General features: G+C 43.4%; 1 protein-coding gene across 7 annotated transcripts in view; it reads left to right on the top strand.

The window, feature by feature from the left end:
• NCKIPSD (NCK interacting protein with SH3 domain) overlaps positions 1-17,659 on the top strand; it is a 95,254-nt gene that overhangs the window by 43,617 nt on the left and 33,978 nt on the right. For all 7 annotated transcript variants that reach the window (XM_037903897.2, XM_037903898.2, XM_043550836.1 and 4 more), the window contains exons 4-5: positions 6,760-6,847; positions 9,362-9,990. In XM_037903897.2, coding sequence (XP_037759825.1) covers positions 6,760-6,847; positions 9,362-9,990 — 717 coding nt within the window. The remainder of the gene's footprint in view (positions 1-6,759; positions 6,848-9,361; positions 9,991-17,659) is intronic.

The following is a 17,659-nucleotide window of genomic DNA, read 5'->3' as shown; positions in this document are numbered from 1 at the left end:
CAAATGTTGGGTCATTTGAGCAAGGGGTTCCCGAGATACAGCCCCAAGGAAAAAACAGCATTTCATTAAATTCACAGGGTCTAGCAACTTTGAAATCAACCCTGGTTAGAAGTCTGAGAATGAACTGTAAACATTTGGTAAAAATCTGCCTCTAGCAAATTTTTTGAGAAGTGTAATCTGAGTACAACAGAATTTTCAGAAGACAATTAAACTATTTTTGAAAAGAAAAGACTGTTTGTGACCTTACGGGGCGGGAAGGGGTGATTCAGGGAGCAAGATAGTGTGGTATGGTAATGAGGGAGAGGGTTTTGTGTCTGCAGCGAGTGATCCAGATATTATGGGGGGATAAATAGGAATGGGTAGTAGGAGAGGGAAAAGGGATTGGGGAGGGCTTAAATAGGGGGTAGGCATTGGTGGTGTGGGTGAGAAGATGGGAGGGATTACAGGAAGTTGGGGGTTTAGTAGCAAGGGGCTGCCAACCCTGAATTCTCCCTTTTCCTGTGAATGCTGTGATGTGGGGGAGTCCCCTCCCTCTGCCCACTGTGTGTTCTGGGATATGGGGATCATGCTCCTCTTTGGGGGTGTCTGAGCTCCTTTTCCTAACCCTCCATGTGAGCTGAGATCTGGGGTGGGGGGGTAATGAAGGTAACACAGATTTACACAGCTGAAACTCAGAAAATAAATAAACTACACACCACCCCTGTGTGGGGTGGGGAGGCTGTTCAGTGTGCAGTAGGGACATGATTTGGAGGAGAGGCAGACTGGGAGCACCTCGGGCAGGGCTGGGGAAGCCTGGCTGAAGTGGGGGCAAGAATCCCAGCTGGCAGTGGGAGCAAGGGACCCAGTTCATTGTGCGGTTTTGGGCTACATAGCCAAGATAGTGTGTGTGACCCTCCAGTAAGCTGCTGCCTGCAATGTGTGTAAGCAGCAGTAGGGTAACGCAGGAAACTGCAAGGAGCAACTTCTTACACGTCAATGGCTTCTATGATTCCAGCTAATGGCTTTATGGGCTAGGAGAGGTCAGAGGAGCTGAAAAGTGGGCTGGGACTACATGTTGCGGGGATTGATGGGGCAGGGAACGAGACACACACACTCCAGTCTTTTTTTTTTTTTTTTTTTTCTCCTCCCCCCCCGACTTGCTTAAAGTTACTGTAACCATCAAGTAATAAACTTGGCAAGGTTTTGGGACAAAGGCCAGGATGAGATCTCTCTCACTGGCCCTGTTGGTAACTACACATTGCAGACATTTCCAAGCACGGCAGTTATCCCCAGTCATCCCCAGTCCACTGTAACAAAATGTGCAAGAGATGGGAGGAGCACTGAAGAATCACACAGCAGTTGTGTGGCCTAGTAGGAAGACCACTGGACTGGACTCTTCCTAGCTCTTCCGCTGGCCTGCTGGGTGACCCTGAGGAAGTCACTTCACTGCTCCGTGCCTCAGTTTCCCAGCTGTAAAATATGGATAATGATGTAAAGTTCTTTGAGATCTGATGATGAAAAGCTAGATCTTTCAGTTATTACCTAGCCACAGTAGCATATCAGCGCTGAACATAGTTGAGAACTACAACTGTCTAAATGACCATTAACTCCTAACAACAAACGATTTTCTATTTAAAAAATTAAGCAATTAAATGGCAAAACAGTTTTAACATGGAGTTAAGTTTGCCTGGCAATAGCTTGTGCCCTTTCAGAACGTCAAGTTGAGCAAAACTCAAACTTCTGAAAACTAGGAAATAGAGTTAAGGTAATTGCCCACATAACTTTAATTCTGCCCTCTTTGAATTATGCCCTGATACACCTGTCAAAGTTTGACTCAGACTCACAATTTATCAGACCACTCTGTTTTAGTAGCAAAGCTGCTCTGCTAATACATTTAGAAGTGAGCCCCCCGAGTGGGGCTTGTGTCTCTTAATTTATACAGTTTTTTTGGAGAACAAGTTACAGAGAAGTTACAGACAAAAGAAGAAAAATTTTAGTCACCACCCTTCGAGATCCCTGAGACCAGTCACATATCTTCAATTACCTGCCACCCTTAACAATCTCCTTTAACAGCTTCCAGTTAACTTAACTAATTGCCCTTCACACTTTCCATTCTGATGCCTGCTTCTTAGACGTGCTGGCTCTATCTTAATTGCTTCTCCATTCAAAAGCTAACTGTCCCTACGTGTGCTCCCTCAGATATTTTGTAACATGTTTTGGCATGCCCTCTCATATACAATGTATCCAGCATGTCCCCTTATACAACATTATACTTATACAATGTTATACTTCCACACACCCTAACACATACACTCCCACAGCCTTTTCACTGTAGTGGACAGGTGCTGCCTGCACTCTCCCTACCCTCAAACACTGAGTCTACTCTCTGGACAGAATACCACACTTTTAACATTTAAGAACCACTTCCTACCCTTTTATAATCCTTTCACACTTGCGCACAGGGTACCACCTAAACCTAACCAGCATTAACTCCACAGTCTGCTCTCATATCCCACCTCACTACTGCCAGTACCCATGGCAAGAAGGCCCCAGTGTCCTGCTACCAACAGCCTACACAATTCTGTATTGAAATAATGCAGACAGGAACCTCAAGGTACACATGCACTTCTCTTGATAACACACATAGGAGGGACTTAGACCCAGATCTTCTCATATCGCAGTCACTGCTCTTCCAATCTACTCCAGCCTATTCCTCCGCCATTCAATACAGCAACACCCAACACAGTCAAGGCAGCTGCAGTTCAGACAGATAATTCCCAGTGGCTGTTGCTAGCTCCAGGGGGCAGCATTAAGGTTATGTAGGTGTTTATTTTAACTCTGTATTTCCTGGTTTTCAGAAGTCTGAGTGTGGCTGAATTCAACATTCCAGAAGGGCACGAGCTACCACCAAGCAACCTTAACTCTCCCTTCATGAAGTTTTTTTGCCATTTAATTTTGACTACCTGACACAATAGGGAAGTCTTGAAGCCTTAGAAACTAGAAGAGCTATAAAACTCACTGTTTGTTTATGCTCAGCAAGCTACTTTCCTGGGTATAAACTAATGGTGCTCCTGCTCTTCAGGGCTTTGCTATATACAGTAGTGTCCATCCCAGCACAGTTTTTTTTCCTCAAGGAGTATATTATACTTATTTAAAAATAATGAGACCGCACAACTCTAAGCTTTGGAGTTTGGGGACCAATCTTGATCTCTTACTGCCCAGCCTTGTGGGATAGGAGTATCACTATTCAGTGCCCCCTTCCCTTCTCCAGGTGGTGCTTGAAGAAGCATTGATTAATTCCCGCAGCACACCTGCCTTCGTTGGCCAGAGCAAAATCCTGCATGTGTCTGGAAGGAAGGAAGTGATGGACACAGAAAGGGTGAGGAATGAATGGTTTTGGGAGTCCCTTGCCCTTGCAGAGAAGTCCAGCCACCACCCCCAGCTGCTGGGAAGAGGGAGCCAGCTGAGATTCTTACAGGGGTCTGCCTGGGCCCTGCCTAGAGGCATTTTTTTTGTATAAGTCTCCATATAGCAGGTGTCAGATCAATTTGAAGCCTCTTGCTCAGCCTCTTCTCAGTGGCTGCTGGAAGGGAAGGGGCTGTCACCTTGACTGTTGGAGTGGGTCTGCCTGCCTTAACCCACTCAGCTTCTTGGTGCCCAGTGGGCACGGGAGCGAGAAGGGAAGCGTCTGTTGTTCTATCCCTCTTCCAAACTCCTCTCATTTGGACTCCTGCCTGTGCTGCTGTTCACAGCTTTGCCACCCATTGACAATATGAATCCACCGGATTATAGACACCTTCACTGCATTGCATTTTGGTCAGTTTCACTGAGTTATTCAGAATTAAAGGGGTATCCGGGAAACTCTCACTGCTGCCCATTTACCAGTACTCACAGTTGTGAAGGGAGGCCTTTCAAATGTGATCAAGGTGGAGGAATCCGTCACAGCCAGGTCATCTTCCTCAGTGTGCACAGAGAACACCCAGCACCGCTGCTGCTGCTCACAACTTTGCCAAACAGCAGAGGTGTGGGGTGTTCTCTGTGCACATTCAGGAAGATGGCCCTGCCTTGCTCACATTCCCTTCACAACTGTAAGGACTCAAGGCTTATTTTTAAAGATATCCTTAAAATGAAGATTAGATTCTGCAGAAATAAGTTTTTTATCTTGCCTCCTCTTGGCAGGAAGGATTTCCAGAGCTCCATGTATAGATTATGTTCTATGACCGCTTACAAACTCAGCTCTATAAGAATAGAGGTCAAATATTTGACAAATTTGGTAGGGTAGTGGAGCCAGTGAAGTGTCCTAGAATGAGCCCTTTCCCTGGCTGCCCCCAAATAGTGGCATGCTGATCTTATAAACTAACTAAAGCAGGCTGCTAAAACCTGCCACTTTTATGTATGTGTGATTGCGCTAAGCTAAGCGGCTTCATGGCTGTAAAGATGGGGCTGACCTTAGCCCAGCTGCACTTACAAGAGCCTGGGAGGGGCTTCTGTCTGCCAGCATTTTACAGGGGCCTCCTCTGTTCTAATTGTGCCTCTCACAGCTGTGCAGTCTCTTAGTGCCAAAGACTAATAATTTCTTAAAGGCAAGTAGGTGTGGTGCTGGATTCTGGCCAGTTCTGCCTTGAGAAACAAGCCTTCAACCTGCAGGAGCATGGTCTGGATCTTAATAAATCCGGGCCCTGAACTGAAGGGGGGGAAAGCAGATTCCACAATCAAGAATCTTTCACTGAGAAGAATCTGCTTCCAAATCAAAACCCCCTTTCCACTTAAGCAGAAGCTTGAGTGCTTCCATTTGATCTCCACTTCCACTGTGTTGTATGAGGAGAGAGGTTGTGTCTGAAGTAACCAGAACCTAATTAGTTTACTGTTCAGTGGGTAAGGCTGACACCTTAATTGAACCCAGAAAGAAAAAAGAAGCCAGCACAGATTGCAGAGCACAGGTGAAATGAAACATCACTGAGCAGGCAGCTGGGACTTCCAAGTAGAGCAGCCTGTGTGGAGTGCATTGCAGTGATCTGTCTGGGGGGAGCAGTCTCTTTAAGAATGGTGTCACTATTAGGCTTCAGAGATTGCTCTTCTTGGAAAGTCTATCTTTGTGTTCTTGAAGCTGCTAATATTGCTGGGGATGTGCTCCTAGTGCTGCAATTCAGATGGAGCATGGTGGGGCCAGCTGTGGTTAGCCCTTTGCCACTGTAGTCCCATTAGAGCTTTGTATACTATTTCGGGCTCTTATTCATTCAGATTTCTAACAAGCTTTATTCAGGGCAGTGTTGCCAACTTTCACAATTACATTGCAAGTCTTGCGACGTTTTCATAAAGCTCTATCTGCTGGAGTCTTGTTATGGGAGCATCTCAGGTTTCATTCAGAACAAACGTTTCTGGCCCTCATGGTTACAGAGAAAAACTTGAATATGTGTCCTCAGTTGGCTCATAAACAAGCTAAGAAAAAAGAAACCAAAACTTCTCTTAAAATCTCCTTATTTTGGAGAGCCTGGTTCGTGATTTTGAACTCTTGGCCACCCTGTTTGCTTTACAGGCATTATAAAACATACTGAATTTCTGTATGTCAAAAAAGACCACCTTCTTCCCAGCCCATCAATATAAACTCCTCCCCTCCCAAACACCATTAAAGAGGAAGCCTGGAAGAAATGTAGCATGGCCTCAGTGTTGTCACATCAGGGCTCTGTGGGACCAAGCTGGAGTCTAGTGCACCTCATTGAGACCACTGGCACTAGTCCCTCCCATCTGATCCGAGAATTCCCAATGTGAGCACCTCCTGAGTGCAGCCATTGCAATATCACATGAGGATCGAGGCATCTTTCAGGCAGTCAGGACCCAAACAATATATCTTGGTAGGTCCAGAACCACACCTTTAGCTTCCACATGGATATCAGCCTGTGCAGTTCAATGGGTTCTGGTGCAGTGCCCTTCCTGGAGGGAAACATCACTTAAGTTGGCTGCTATTTTCAATGCTGGCTGCAGTTTCCCAGTGGTCTGGGATCATAGTCCTACGTAGAGCAAACTGCAGTCGTACAAACACTAAGCAATAAAGATGATTAGTCATGGTGAGGTCCCTGTATCCATAAGAAAAGGTGATAACTCAGGAGTCTTGGGGAACTCACCGTTATTCCACCCACAACCATTGCCAGGAGGAGAGAATTATGTGGGAAGTACTAGCTGTAGGGCGTTCTGTGAAGCTCTCTAGTTGAAGCTTCTCACAGCAGGGAACAACACAGGGGTTATGGCAACACACAGCTACTTCAGCCCTAGTTTCTCGCTCTCTGTATAAGATTTGCTATGGAAGTATGAATTAGGAAGGAATTTACGTAGTTCCAGTCCTTGGCTTTGTCTTTCTGCAAGGATATTTGTGGCTGATGTAATGGATCTCTCCAAAAGTGTGTTTAGATATGCACACTGTTTGCTGCCTCTGTGGGGCTGTTGAGATCACTGTAAAGTCATGGTGAACGTGTGGGATTGCATCTGGCATAAGAAAAGAGTAAATGCTTGACATGTCTCTGACACACATACTGTGTGCTGCTGAACATAGCAATTAAAGAAGGGCTGCCTTTCCTGTCAAGGGGAGGAAATAAAGCAAGGTTTCGGAGTTTCTTCTTTGTTCTTGCAGGAAGTCGCCTATTAATATCTTTATGGAATGATGAGAGAGATGTAAGGACAAATTAACACACACGCGTGCGTGCACACGTACGCACAAAGGTTTATAATAGGGAGTGTACCTTGGTTGTCAGCCTCCTTTGATTGCTCTAAAATGTTCCCTTTTAGATCCCGCCACAGCCCCGACGTGCTGCTCCTGTAACACCCCCACCACCAGAGAAACGCAAGAATGCGCAGATGGAAGCACCCATTAGAAGTAAGGAAAAGCTTTTGGGGTTTTTATACACATGTTGGGCAATAGGCAGACAACACTGAACTAGAATATAGGAAGATGTGTAATGGCAGCGGCAATTCTGGCTCAGAAAAGCATCTCTTGGATTTCTGCTCAGGTAATGTTGGGCTGAAATTTCCATCACAATTTTAATCCTGAAACTCCAGTGTTGGGGACTAGTGTTTCCCTATGTCCTTCCCTGGTCCTCAAGCATGATTTGTGGCTGATTGGCACCTGTGGCTTCTTCTCCCACCAACTCGGCGCATTGGATGCTGGGCGTGGTGTTCTCTGGACTTCCTAAACTGATGGATTTTGGGGGAAGACAACATTTGCAGAAGAAGCGTTAGAATATTCTGCTTGGTTGTGATAAGGATATAACCAGTGTTTTGGGGTCCTTGTATAAGTTATTCTCTCAGGAGTATCATAGGGATCTTTCAACAAGACAGCATGAGAATTTTTTTTTCCCATCTGGATGTGATAATGCCATTAGATCACCAGAGGGCACTCACTATTAATGCAATGACTGCTCCGTTAAGTAAAAGCTTTTTGCTAGCTGTCCATCTAGCTCTTTGTTCATATAATGGCCACACCAGTCAGACTTTTGCATAGTTGGTGGCTTGCCTGTGCAAAAGACAGGAGTATGGTGTCTTCACCCCCTAACCCAGGAGAAGATCAGAAGTGCATTTAGTGCAAGCACAGTAACTGTGGTGGTAGTGAGAACTTGCAATATTGATCAGTGGAGTGCTACTGGACCAGTACTAAGCAAAAAAATTAATTTGCAACCTTTAGGGGTTAGACCTATGGGGTAGAGGAGAGGGGAGTGAACGTTATTTTGTTGTGATACAGTTCATGTTGTGGTGGTTGTGTATTGCCCCAGTGCTACATTGTGCTCATACAGTTACATTGTCATGATGTTAGCTCTCCCCAAACTCAGTCCAGGATTTGTTAATGTCGGGTAAAATGAGCTTGCAGGGTGCAGGACAGATCTGTCACATTCTGGGCAGTTCATTGAAATTTGGAACAGGCAGCAACCTGCTTCATGGTACTGAGCCATTCCACACTACAGTAGTGAGAATTTCTACCCTTGGGAATGATTTTCTTGAATCCATTATCTATTCCATTGAATCTACTGGAAGTATGTGGATGATCATCTTCAGGAGGAAGATGAAGAATGGTAGAGATCTCCATAGGAGATGTGTGCTTTTATTCAGCCTCACATATTGTTGGCCTGAACAGTTGAAGTAGACAATCCCACTATTCCCTTATTCATAGGGGTGGAAGGCCTATTGACAGGATTCTTAGCCACGGATATGCAACTAGTGTTCTGGCTTTTGACTTGGGGGTAAGATTGTGAGATTACCAAAAGATCACCCGGGACCAGCAGAAAAAACAAAAGGCTCTTCCAGAGGTGACTGGCCCTTTGGCCCAAGAGGCGCTCTGTTGCCTAAGGTATTGTTGCCTAAGGAGATTATTATTTTCTATGGATAAGCCGGAGTCAATAAGGAGCAGTGAATGGCTGGGTGAACATTCATGTAGCATGCAAAATCATAAATAAATTTACCTTGGGAATCAAGTTGTTCCTAAAGCAGTACTTTTACTCTCCTACAGATCTCAAATATCTTCATTTGGGATTCACAAAAAGTAGCTGATTGAGGCCACTTTTTGCCCAAGTAACTATCTTCCTGGCCAAGCTGTGAGAGGTTGGGTGTGGGATAAAAGTTTCCACAGCCCCATTTTTACAAGTTATAGGGCAAAGTATATGAGTAATTGAGAAATGAAAAATTTAGGCTAGATGTTAGGAAAAACATTCTAGCAGTAAGATTGATTAGATTGTGAACTAGTTTCCCTAGAGAAGTGGTGTAAGTACCATTGCTAGAGTTAGCCGAAACTAGACAGGACAAAGCACTCAGAAATATACTCTAGCAAGTACTCCTGTACTGGCTGGGAAAGGGCGGTATGAGCTAACGGGTTTATAATCAGATTACCTAGAGTGCAGAAAGTGGACTACACATGCCTGTCAGGCAAATGCTTTTTTTTTCTTGCTGTTGACGCCAAGCAGAGCATACAGTTAGTGCTGCAGGGAAGGATCTTTACAGAAGAAGGGAGAAGCTTGCTGCAATGAGTAATCTTATGTACCTTGAAATTTTCAGATACGTCAATCAGAAAAGTACTGGCTACATGCAGTATGTTTGGGGGAAAAAAGTTATTGTCTAAGCCAGGGGGGGAAAAGATTCCTCTCTCCTAGTTTGTTTTTCCTGTAAAACAGTGAGCCTTTTGAAGAGAATCTCTACAGAACAGCTTTTTTCCCCTTCCTGAAGAGTTTATTTTACTGGAGTGCTCAAGAGAGACTTAATACAATTTTGCTTTGAGATAAGCGAGCCAGGAAGAGGAGCTTTGGTGGCATGCACAATGAGCTTCTTAATAGACTCTGCTGCAGCAATTTGTTTTTCCCTTTTTCTTTGATGCTGTTGCTAAGGCCTTTTAATTGTTCCTTTTCAGATGTTGTTGAAATCACCTCTGGGTCGGTTTCCAGTACCTCCTCTATAAGCACAACTTCCCTGGATACCTTGTACACTGGTTCCACTGCATCCGAAACAGGTCTCCCAACAGCCACTTCCAGTCCCACCAACACTCCTCCCCCTGTCCCCAGCAGGAGTGCCCACACCACAATATCACGCAGCTTGGATATTAGTCCTTCAGCCCACCTGAAGCATGGGTCTTCAACAAAGGGTGGTGCAACCAAATCTCCACAGACCAAGAGGGCTGCCCCAGGACCTCCTGTTGAAACAGTGGGTCAGAGGTCTCTCCCTATGGATGGGGAGAAGAATCTGCAAGTCAAGAAGACTGCTCTAGCTCCATCCGGGGGCTTAGAAGCCTTCAACTCTCTTTGCCTTGATGATAAGAAGGCAGTTGCTTTGGAGGAGTTGGCACCAGAATCCAGCAGCCAGGCAGTGTCTGTGCCAAAGACAATAGGTGCGGAACTGATCGAGCTGGTGCGCAGGAACACCCACCTCAGCTATGAGCTGTCACGGGTTGCTATCGGTGTAGTGATTGGCCACATTCAGAGCTCCATCCCAGCAACCAATAACGTCATGGAGCAGATCCTCATCTCATTGGTGGAAAATAAGGTAAAGGAAATGCTGAGCTCTGGCAAGAGGGCACCATACAGGGACGGGGCAAAAATATTAAAATGTGATTGAAGTAGTAATCTGCATTTTGCTCCTGGAGCTCAGAGGCCAACCCAAGTGAGGAAAGAAGAGTCCAAATTAAAATAAGATGAGTGAGAGAGCGGAGGTGATAGGCTATCATGGAGGAGTGAGTGAGTTAGGGGGGGAAAAAGAATCCAAGTAGGCTTAGCTAGCGACAAGCAGAGAAATGGCAGTCTGGTACATTGTGCAGGATATTATTCCAGACGGGCTATGAAGGTAAGAACTGACTCTTTGCGGGAATAAGTGAATGAAAAGAAGCAGCTGGTGTCAAGAGCTGTTTGGTGATCAGCTTGGGTGTTAGAAGCACTGTGTGTGGACTGGAGGGGAGCTGGGCATTACAGGAGACTACATATGAGGGGGTGGAGGAGAGCCAGGATTAACAGCTTGGGTCCTGTAAAACTAACAGCGAACAGGTTAGTTGGTAGGAGCTGTGGGGGATAGTAGAATTTCTAGATCCAGAGGGTAGTGCTAGTAGTAAGACTTCAATGGGCACAAATACAGCAGGATCCAATGCACTCTGGGGGATTGTACTTTGGTCCCGTTTCTTTATGAAGTCGGGGATGGCTACATATGGACAAAGTATAGCTGGCTACTATCCTAGAGGAGAAGGAGGTGGTGTTGGAGCATTTCTCCGTGGAGTTTATTCCCACACTGTGACTGCCACAGGGAGGAAGGAGAGAGAACTAGTGGCTGCCAGTGTGTTCTGTTAGCCTCCCCCTTGCCCACCACTGGATCACTTCTTCCTAAAGTCTGCTGGCTTTCGCTGGATTTTTCTAATGCATGGAAACTTTCAGCAGAAGTGCTGAATTCAGCATTCTTCAACTGTGAATCGGAGGATAAGATTGAGGCAAGTCTGAGGACAGGTATCCCGACTAGTGAGGACAAAGCAAGCAAAGGGAACTGCCAACACGGAAGGTTCAGCAAGCATTGCTGATTAGTCATTCAATGTTTGGGCCATGTGTGACCAGACACAGGCCACTGGAGAGCATGCTGCCTCTCGGGTGGTGGATCTCCTTATGTAGAAATGGCCAAATCCTTTATGTAGGAGCCTAAAACATGAGGGAGTTGGGACCTGATAGGCACAAGAATGACTTTCAGTATCCAGGAAGAGAACTGAAAATCGGTTTGGTCAACTGAAAAGATCCAAGAGTTTTATGGTGCCCAATATGAGTGAAAAACTGAAGGAAATGCGTTAGAAATCAATGTGTGAGATTCAGGAAGGCTTGAGATGCACTGAGGCTTTTTCTGATGAGGTCTGACTTTGGGATTAGACTGTCTCAACTAAAGCAGAGAGGGTACCCTAAGATCAGAATTTGTGGGGCTGGTTAGCAGGTGTTTTAAACCTAGATAGGAAAGGGCAGAGGCAAAACTTTTGCTTAGCTCGACTGGTGAACATTAAGCAGGTGATGAATAACTGAGAAATATTAGAGAAATAATGAAAAATAAGCAAAATGGGATGGGATTTGTACTATATAATGGAGACTGATTTGGTGGGCATAAGTGGAATATTAACATTGCTATACTGTACCTATGTAGGGGAGATACAGGAGTTGGTGCGTTAATTCTGGGTAGGAGCTGGGGGATAACTTAGCGATGGTGTGAAGAAGTAAATATATTAGTCGTATGACCTGGGTACTGTGCATCCCAATATCATAAGAGAATTAGCCAAAGAACTTGAGCCATTAACAGTTGGTTCTCTGAGAATTTTTCAAAACATGGAGGTAGCACAGGACTGGAGAAGAAGTTATTGTGGTACAGATCCTTTTTAAAAAGTGGCAGTTATTTTCTGCAAGTAGTGGAACAAATATTAATGCAACATCTGTAAATGGAGAAAAATAGAACCATGAGTAATGAACAGATGTTTATAAAGAATTTCTGTGCATAAACTCACTTTTTTTCTCCATCCGTGTTAGAATTACTGTGTAGGGGTAAGTGTGTGCATAGTTACGCAACATATGTGGATGTAACAGTTAAGCACCTTTTTTTGACCACAGAATACACTAAACTTACTTTGCACCTTTTAGACTCTTTGGTTGGTCTTCCCATCAGGACCATAAAGGTTCAAATAGTTTCCCCAAGACAAAGTTTCTCTATTGCTCTCTATACTGGGCTGTTCCACAATACGTTCTTCAGCCCTCTTTTTAACCCATTTAGGGAATAGTTCCCAAGCCTTTTGAGTAATACCACTATCGTGAACTCATGCCTAATAAACTAATACCAAGCCTTCACCACCTCACTCGATTACATACATGCACAGACAAAAATAAAAGAAGACTGCATCTTGCAGTAGTCACTGAAACAGACAAATGTCTAGGCAGCCATTACCTTTGAATGGAGGGATAATAAGTTTCAGCTCCCACTTGTTAAATGCAAGGAGTACATTCCCTATAAACATCTAAGATCAGAGTTCCAGTGCTGATGGCAAAATTACAGTGAATTGTTCAGAGATGTTCAGATTTGCAAAACTACTGGTATTCAAAATTTAGATCAAATAATAATCCAGTTAATTATCTGCATTGAAAAGATCACCCGTAAGTAATCATAACAGCTCACATTTTTGTGGCCATAACCAATCAGGTAATTGCTTTCAAACTCAGTAATAATATACTTACTGTCTGATCTAGATTCAGAAATAATTTGTAACTGATGTATCATGCAGATGTTCTGGATTTGGCCCAAACTGTATGAATTCTTGCTCAATTTCCTTTCCCTCGGACCCTGAACAGCCCTCTAAAAATAGCTTGAGCTTTATCATGCTCTGAGAAAACAGATTTATTTTTTCCAATTTCTGCAAAGAATCTCCAACTTTGTGGGTTGTGAGAGTGAAAACTGTGTACCAAGTTCCTGAAAGTAGGATCCCTCTTCTGTCTTATAGCTGTCGCCATATCAGAGAGAACACGGGATTACATTTTGTAATTCATTGGGGGGGGGGGGGCAATGTATTTGCATTTTGTACTTGGACTGTACAAGGAACAAAAGAGACTGCCCCTGTCCAGAGAAATGTCGTCTATCAGTACATCTTCAGCAGTATTTGTCTGAGGGTAGACACCAAGGCCTGGTCTACACACATGGTTTTTGTACTAGTATAACTATTTTGGTTAGGAGGAGGATGTTTAATCAAAATAGTTATGCCAGTACATCTCCTAGTGTGACATAATTGTACTGGTACAGAGGCCCCTTATGTTGGTAGAGCTTATTCACGTTACCGTGTAGGACTGGCAACTTTGTACTGGTATAACCCCAGCCACACTGGGGGCAGGGTTGTACTGCTTGCATTATACCAATATAGTTAAAACAATACAACTTTTGCATGTGGATGAGCCCAAAAATAATAATCATTATAAGCTTATGTCCTTGATCATACCAAATCATTCCATGTTCCCAAGGGGATTTTATTTACAAACTGACACAATGTACAGGGTTGTGGCTGTTTTCAGCTTTAAGTCAAGGGCATATTTTTAAAAACACTTCATAAAACTCTTTGGATCCTCTCCTTTCATTTCATACAGTACAAACACTTATCCATGGGGGTATTCTGTATTTTTTTTTTTTAAGTGAAGTGAGACATCATTGATTAAAGCATCAGTATACTCCATAGTAAATCTTACGCTCATTTCAAGCTTTGTATTACATTCGTTAATTAGTTGTGCCCTTTCTTCTATTCTTCTAGTTTTAATTTGAAGTCAAATCACTGGTTTACTAAATCAATTTTAGACTGTTACCTCCAGCTTATTCCCAGCATGCTCTTCTGAAGATTGAATTGCTTGTGGTATTTTCCATTCATTTATAGTGCTCCTCTTCTGTAGAACCCGGTGCAATGCACTGATCTAGGAGGAGGAAATGACCTCTTGTGCCTCTGACATTTCATTTCCCCAAGTTAGTCTTGTGGGTGTCTGATGCTCACTTCGTAATGGGAGTAACTTCTAAAAGTGTGAGCTCAGATTGCTAATGAGCCATAGTTCCCCATCAAACCCTTAAAAAGGGGAAGCAGAACTAACCACACTGTGTGCTCAGGATACCTAGAGGCCCTCCCATTATAAAATGACGTCAAGACAATGTTTTCCTTAGGGAGATTTGCTGCTGTGACTCAGGTTTCCCGAAGTGGCTTCTCCAAGCAATCACTGATGTTGTCTAGGCTATGGTCACTCTCCTCTTGTCCCTGCCTCCTTTATTAATGAATTATACAGTTAATAAGTGATGAGAATGAAGGAAAATGAAAAATCTTGCTTTTACAAAAGTATTTGCTGCAATGTCTATTGGAAAGATATATTGGAATTGGCATGCATAGGAACACAAATGTCTCAGGAATTGGAGGAGTTGGTCTGAGGATTTATTGAGCTGAATATCAGACAAGAAAAATTGTCTATTCCATATATTTTAAATGGTGTAACTCCAGTTCAGGTGCTGCACTGCTTGAATAATCTAAAAATAGACTAGACGAAGCCCTCAAATGCTTTGTAAGGACAATTCTGCATTTAGCGGGTGGATTGTGGGGGTGAACAAGATAACACCTAATAGGGGTAAAGACCTAACTCTTTGTTTTCTGCATGAAGTCTTCAGAAGCATAGGAATTGCCACACTTTATCAGACCAGAAGTCCATCTCATCCAGTGTCCTGTGTCTGCTGGTAGCCAGAACCAGATACTTGAGAGGAAGGGGTGAGAATCCCAGTGGGTAGAGGGGGATAATCTGCTCCCCATGTTAGGGCTTATCCTGGTCTCCAGTAGTCAGAATTGGCTTAAACCCTGAGGTTTAATACCCTTCCAAAGGTTGTGTTAGGACTAACTAGAACAGTTCTGGTTATTCTTGTTATCCATATAAATGTCCACTAGTCCCTTTTTAAATCTGGCAAAGTTCTTGACCTTTTAGTATGGCTTTTGACACAGTCCCACATGACATTCTCATAAGCAAACCGGGGAAATGTGGTCTAGATGAAATTACTATAAGGTGGGTGCGTAACTGGTTGCAACTCTATACTCGGAGTAGTTATCAGTAGTTCATTGTCAAAGTGGAAGTGTGTGTCTAGTGGACTACTGCAGGGGCTAGTCCTGGGCCTGAATATTATACAATATTTTCATTAATGACTTGGATAATGGAGTAGAGAATATGCTTATAAAATTTGTAGATTACACCATTCTGGGAGGTGTTCAGGCACTTGGGGAGGACAGGATTGGAATTCAAAACGACCTTGACAAATTGAAAAATGGGTCTGAAATCAACATGAGGAAATTTGATAAAGACCAAATGCAAAGTACTGCACTTAACAAGGAAAAATCAAATGCACAAATACAAAAAGGGGCATAACTGGCTAGGTGGTAGTACTGCTAAAAAGTATCTGGGGGTTATAATGGATCACAAATTGAATGTGAGCTAACAGTGTGGTGCAAGTTGCAAAAAAAAAAAAAAAAAAAAGCTAATGACATTCTGGGATGTATTAACAGGAGTATCATATGAAACACACAAGAGGTTGTTAGCCTGCTCCATTCAGCACTGGTGAGGACTCAGCTGGAGTACTGTGTCCAGTTCTCAGCACCACATTTTAGGAAAGATATGGATCAATTGGAGAGAGTCCAGAGGAGTACAACAAAAATAAGATTTCAAAAACCTGACCTGTTAAGAAATTTTTTTTAAAACTGGGTATGTTTAGTCTTGAACAAAGAAGACTGGGAAGCGGGGTACTAAATAGTCTTCAAATACGTTAAGGGCTGTTATAAAGAGGACTGTGATCAATTGTTTTCCATATCCACTGAAGGTAGGACTGCTTATCTGCAGCAAGGGAGATTTAGGCTAGATATTAGGAAAAACTTTCTAACTCTAAGGGTAGTTAAGCACTGGAATAGGCTTCTGAGGGAAATTGTGTAATCCCTAGCATTGGAGGTGTTTGAAGAACAGGTTGGACAGACGTCTGTCAGGGATGGTCGAGGTTACTTGATCCTGCCTCAGCACAGAGGGTTGAACTTGATAACTCCTCAGAGGTCGCTTACAGCCCTACCTTTCTGTGATTTATCATGTTACGTGACAGCTAGTTACAGTCTGCCTACACATTGTGTGAAAAAAATGTTTCCTTTTATCAGTTTTGAATTTGACATCTTTTTAATTTCATTTAATATCTACTTATTCTCCCTGTCACTACAAGAACAGAAGCTTCTGATGTACCGTCTCTTGACAATTCATTATTTTATATACTTTTATCATGTCCTCTATTATTCATCTCCTTTCTCAGGCAAACAATTGCAGTCTTCTCTCTCTTCCTGTGAGAGTTTTTCCAAGTCCCTAATCATTCTCGTTGCCCTTCTCTGAGCCACCTCTAATTCTGCAACGTCTTTTTTAGATGGCGTGACCAGTACTGCACGCAGTATTCCAGTTGAGCCTGCATCATTAAATTACATAATGGCATTATAAAATTTTTCTCCATGCCATTCCTCACCCATCCTAGTATCTTGTTTGCTTTTTTGAACAGTCTTCACTGAGCTGTCTCCAGTGATGCCCTATCTGTGGGATTAGTTACCTTAAAACCCTATAAGATGTAGGAGTAGTTTAATTTTTTCCTTCTAATGTGCGTTACATTTTTCTTCTGAAAGAAGTTTAATCTATGCCTCCTGTAAAATTGCAGTGTCACAATGTTCCACTTACGACATGGGAGTCGGAATCAATCTGCACTTCCATTAAAATCAAGCTTTAAATCTGTACTGTAAGCTCTACTTTGGTCAAAGGAGTTCTAACCTAAGTGGGATGGCCAGCATGGATTGGCACAAGCCATGTTAGACCAGTCATGCTTACAGCTAGCTGATATTTTGGTTTGACCCTATGCTTTCTGGAAGGCCAGACTACATTAGAATCCTGTTTGGACACAGCCTGCACACGTCAGCAACAGGCATGCTCCAGGCAACCCCCTGGAGTGTCAGACCTTGTTCCACTGGACACTCTCAGAATTCACCAATCTGCTGTTCCTAAATGAATGGAACACCTCAGTTTACCAGTTGCACTTCAGGATCACCTCTCAGTTCAGCTTACAGCACTTAAATTTGTTTATAGTGAAAAGAAGTATAAATAGAGATTTGAGAAGAAGCAAGTAGAATTAATGGAAATTGGAAACAAATGGGTACATAAGTTTAGGCTCCAGCTAAAGTGTTAACTAACAAGATATTCATTTGCCTGTCTAAGTTAGCTCACCCAAAGTTTCTCTCCCAGCATTAAACAGCAAGACTGGCTGTGATGCGCTGTTCATAAGACAAGCCAATAGGCTGCTTGTCTCTAGGTGAAGGATACCTGTGTGTACTTCTGCACCCCCAGATATACAGTAAAACCTGTCTTAGAGATCACCTCTGAAGAGAGACCACTTGTCACAAGTGACTACTTGCAGAGGCCACAGAACATCACTGTGCTGTGGTGTGCAAACCTTTGCAGAGAGACCACCTCTGTTACAAGCAATCACTTTTCTAACTCCCATTAGAGGTCTCTCTTGGCAGATTTTATTGTAGTTCTAACCTCCATTGTCTTCGCTCCTAAAATTGGGTACTCTCTGCTGCTTATTTATGTCCTTCAGAGCATCTCTCCTGAAGACTTTGTAATCTCTTGATTAGCATTTT

The sequence above is a fragment of the Chelonia mydas genome, chromosome 7 (assembly GCF_015237465.2).
Source record: "Chelonia mydas isolate rCheMyd1 chromosome 7, rCheMyd1.pri.v2, whole genome shotgun sequence".
NCBI classification, from domain to species: domain Eukaryota; kingdom Metazoa; phylum Chordata; order Testudines; family Cheloniidae; genus Chelonia; species Chelonia mydas.
The sequence above is the reverse complement of the archived record's forward strand: the minus strand, read 5'-3'. Positions and strand labels throughout refer to the sequence as shown.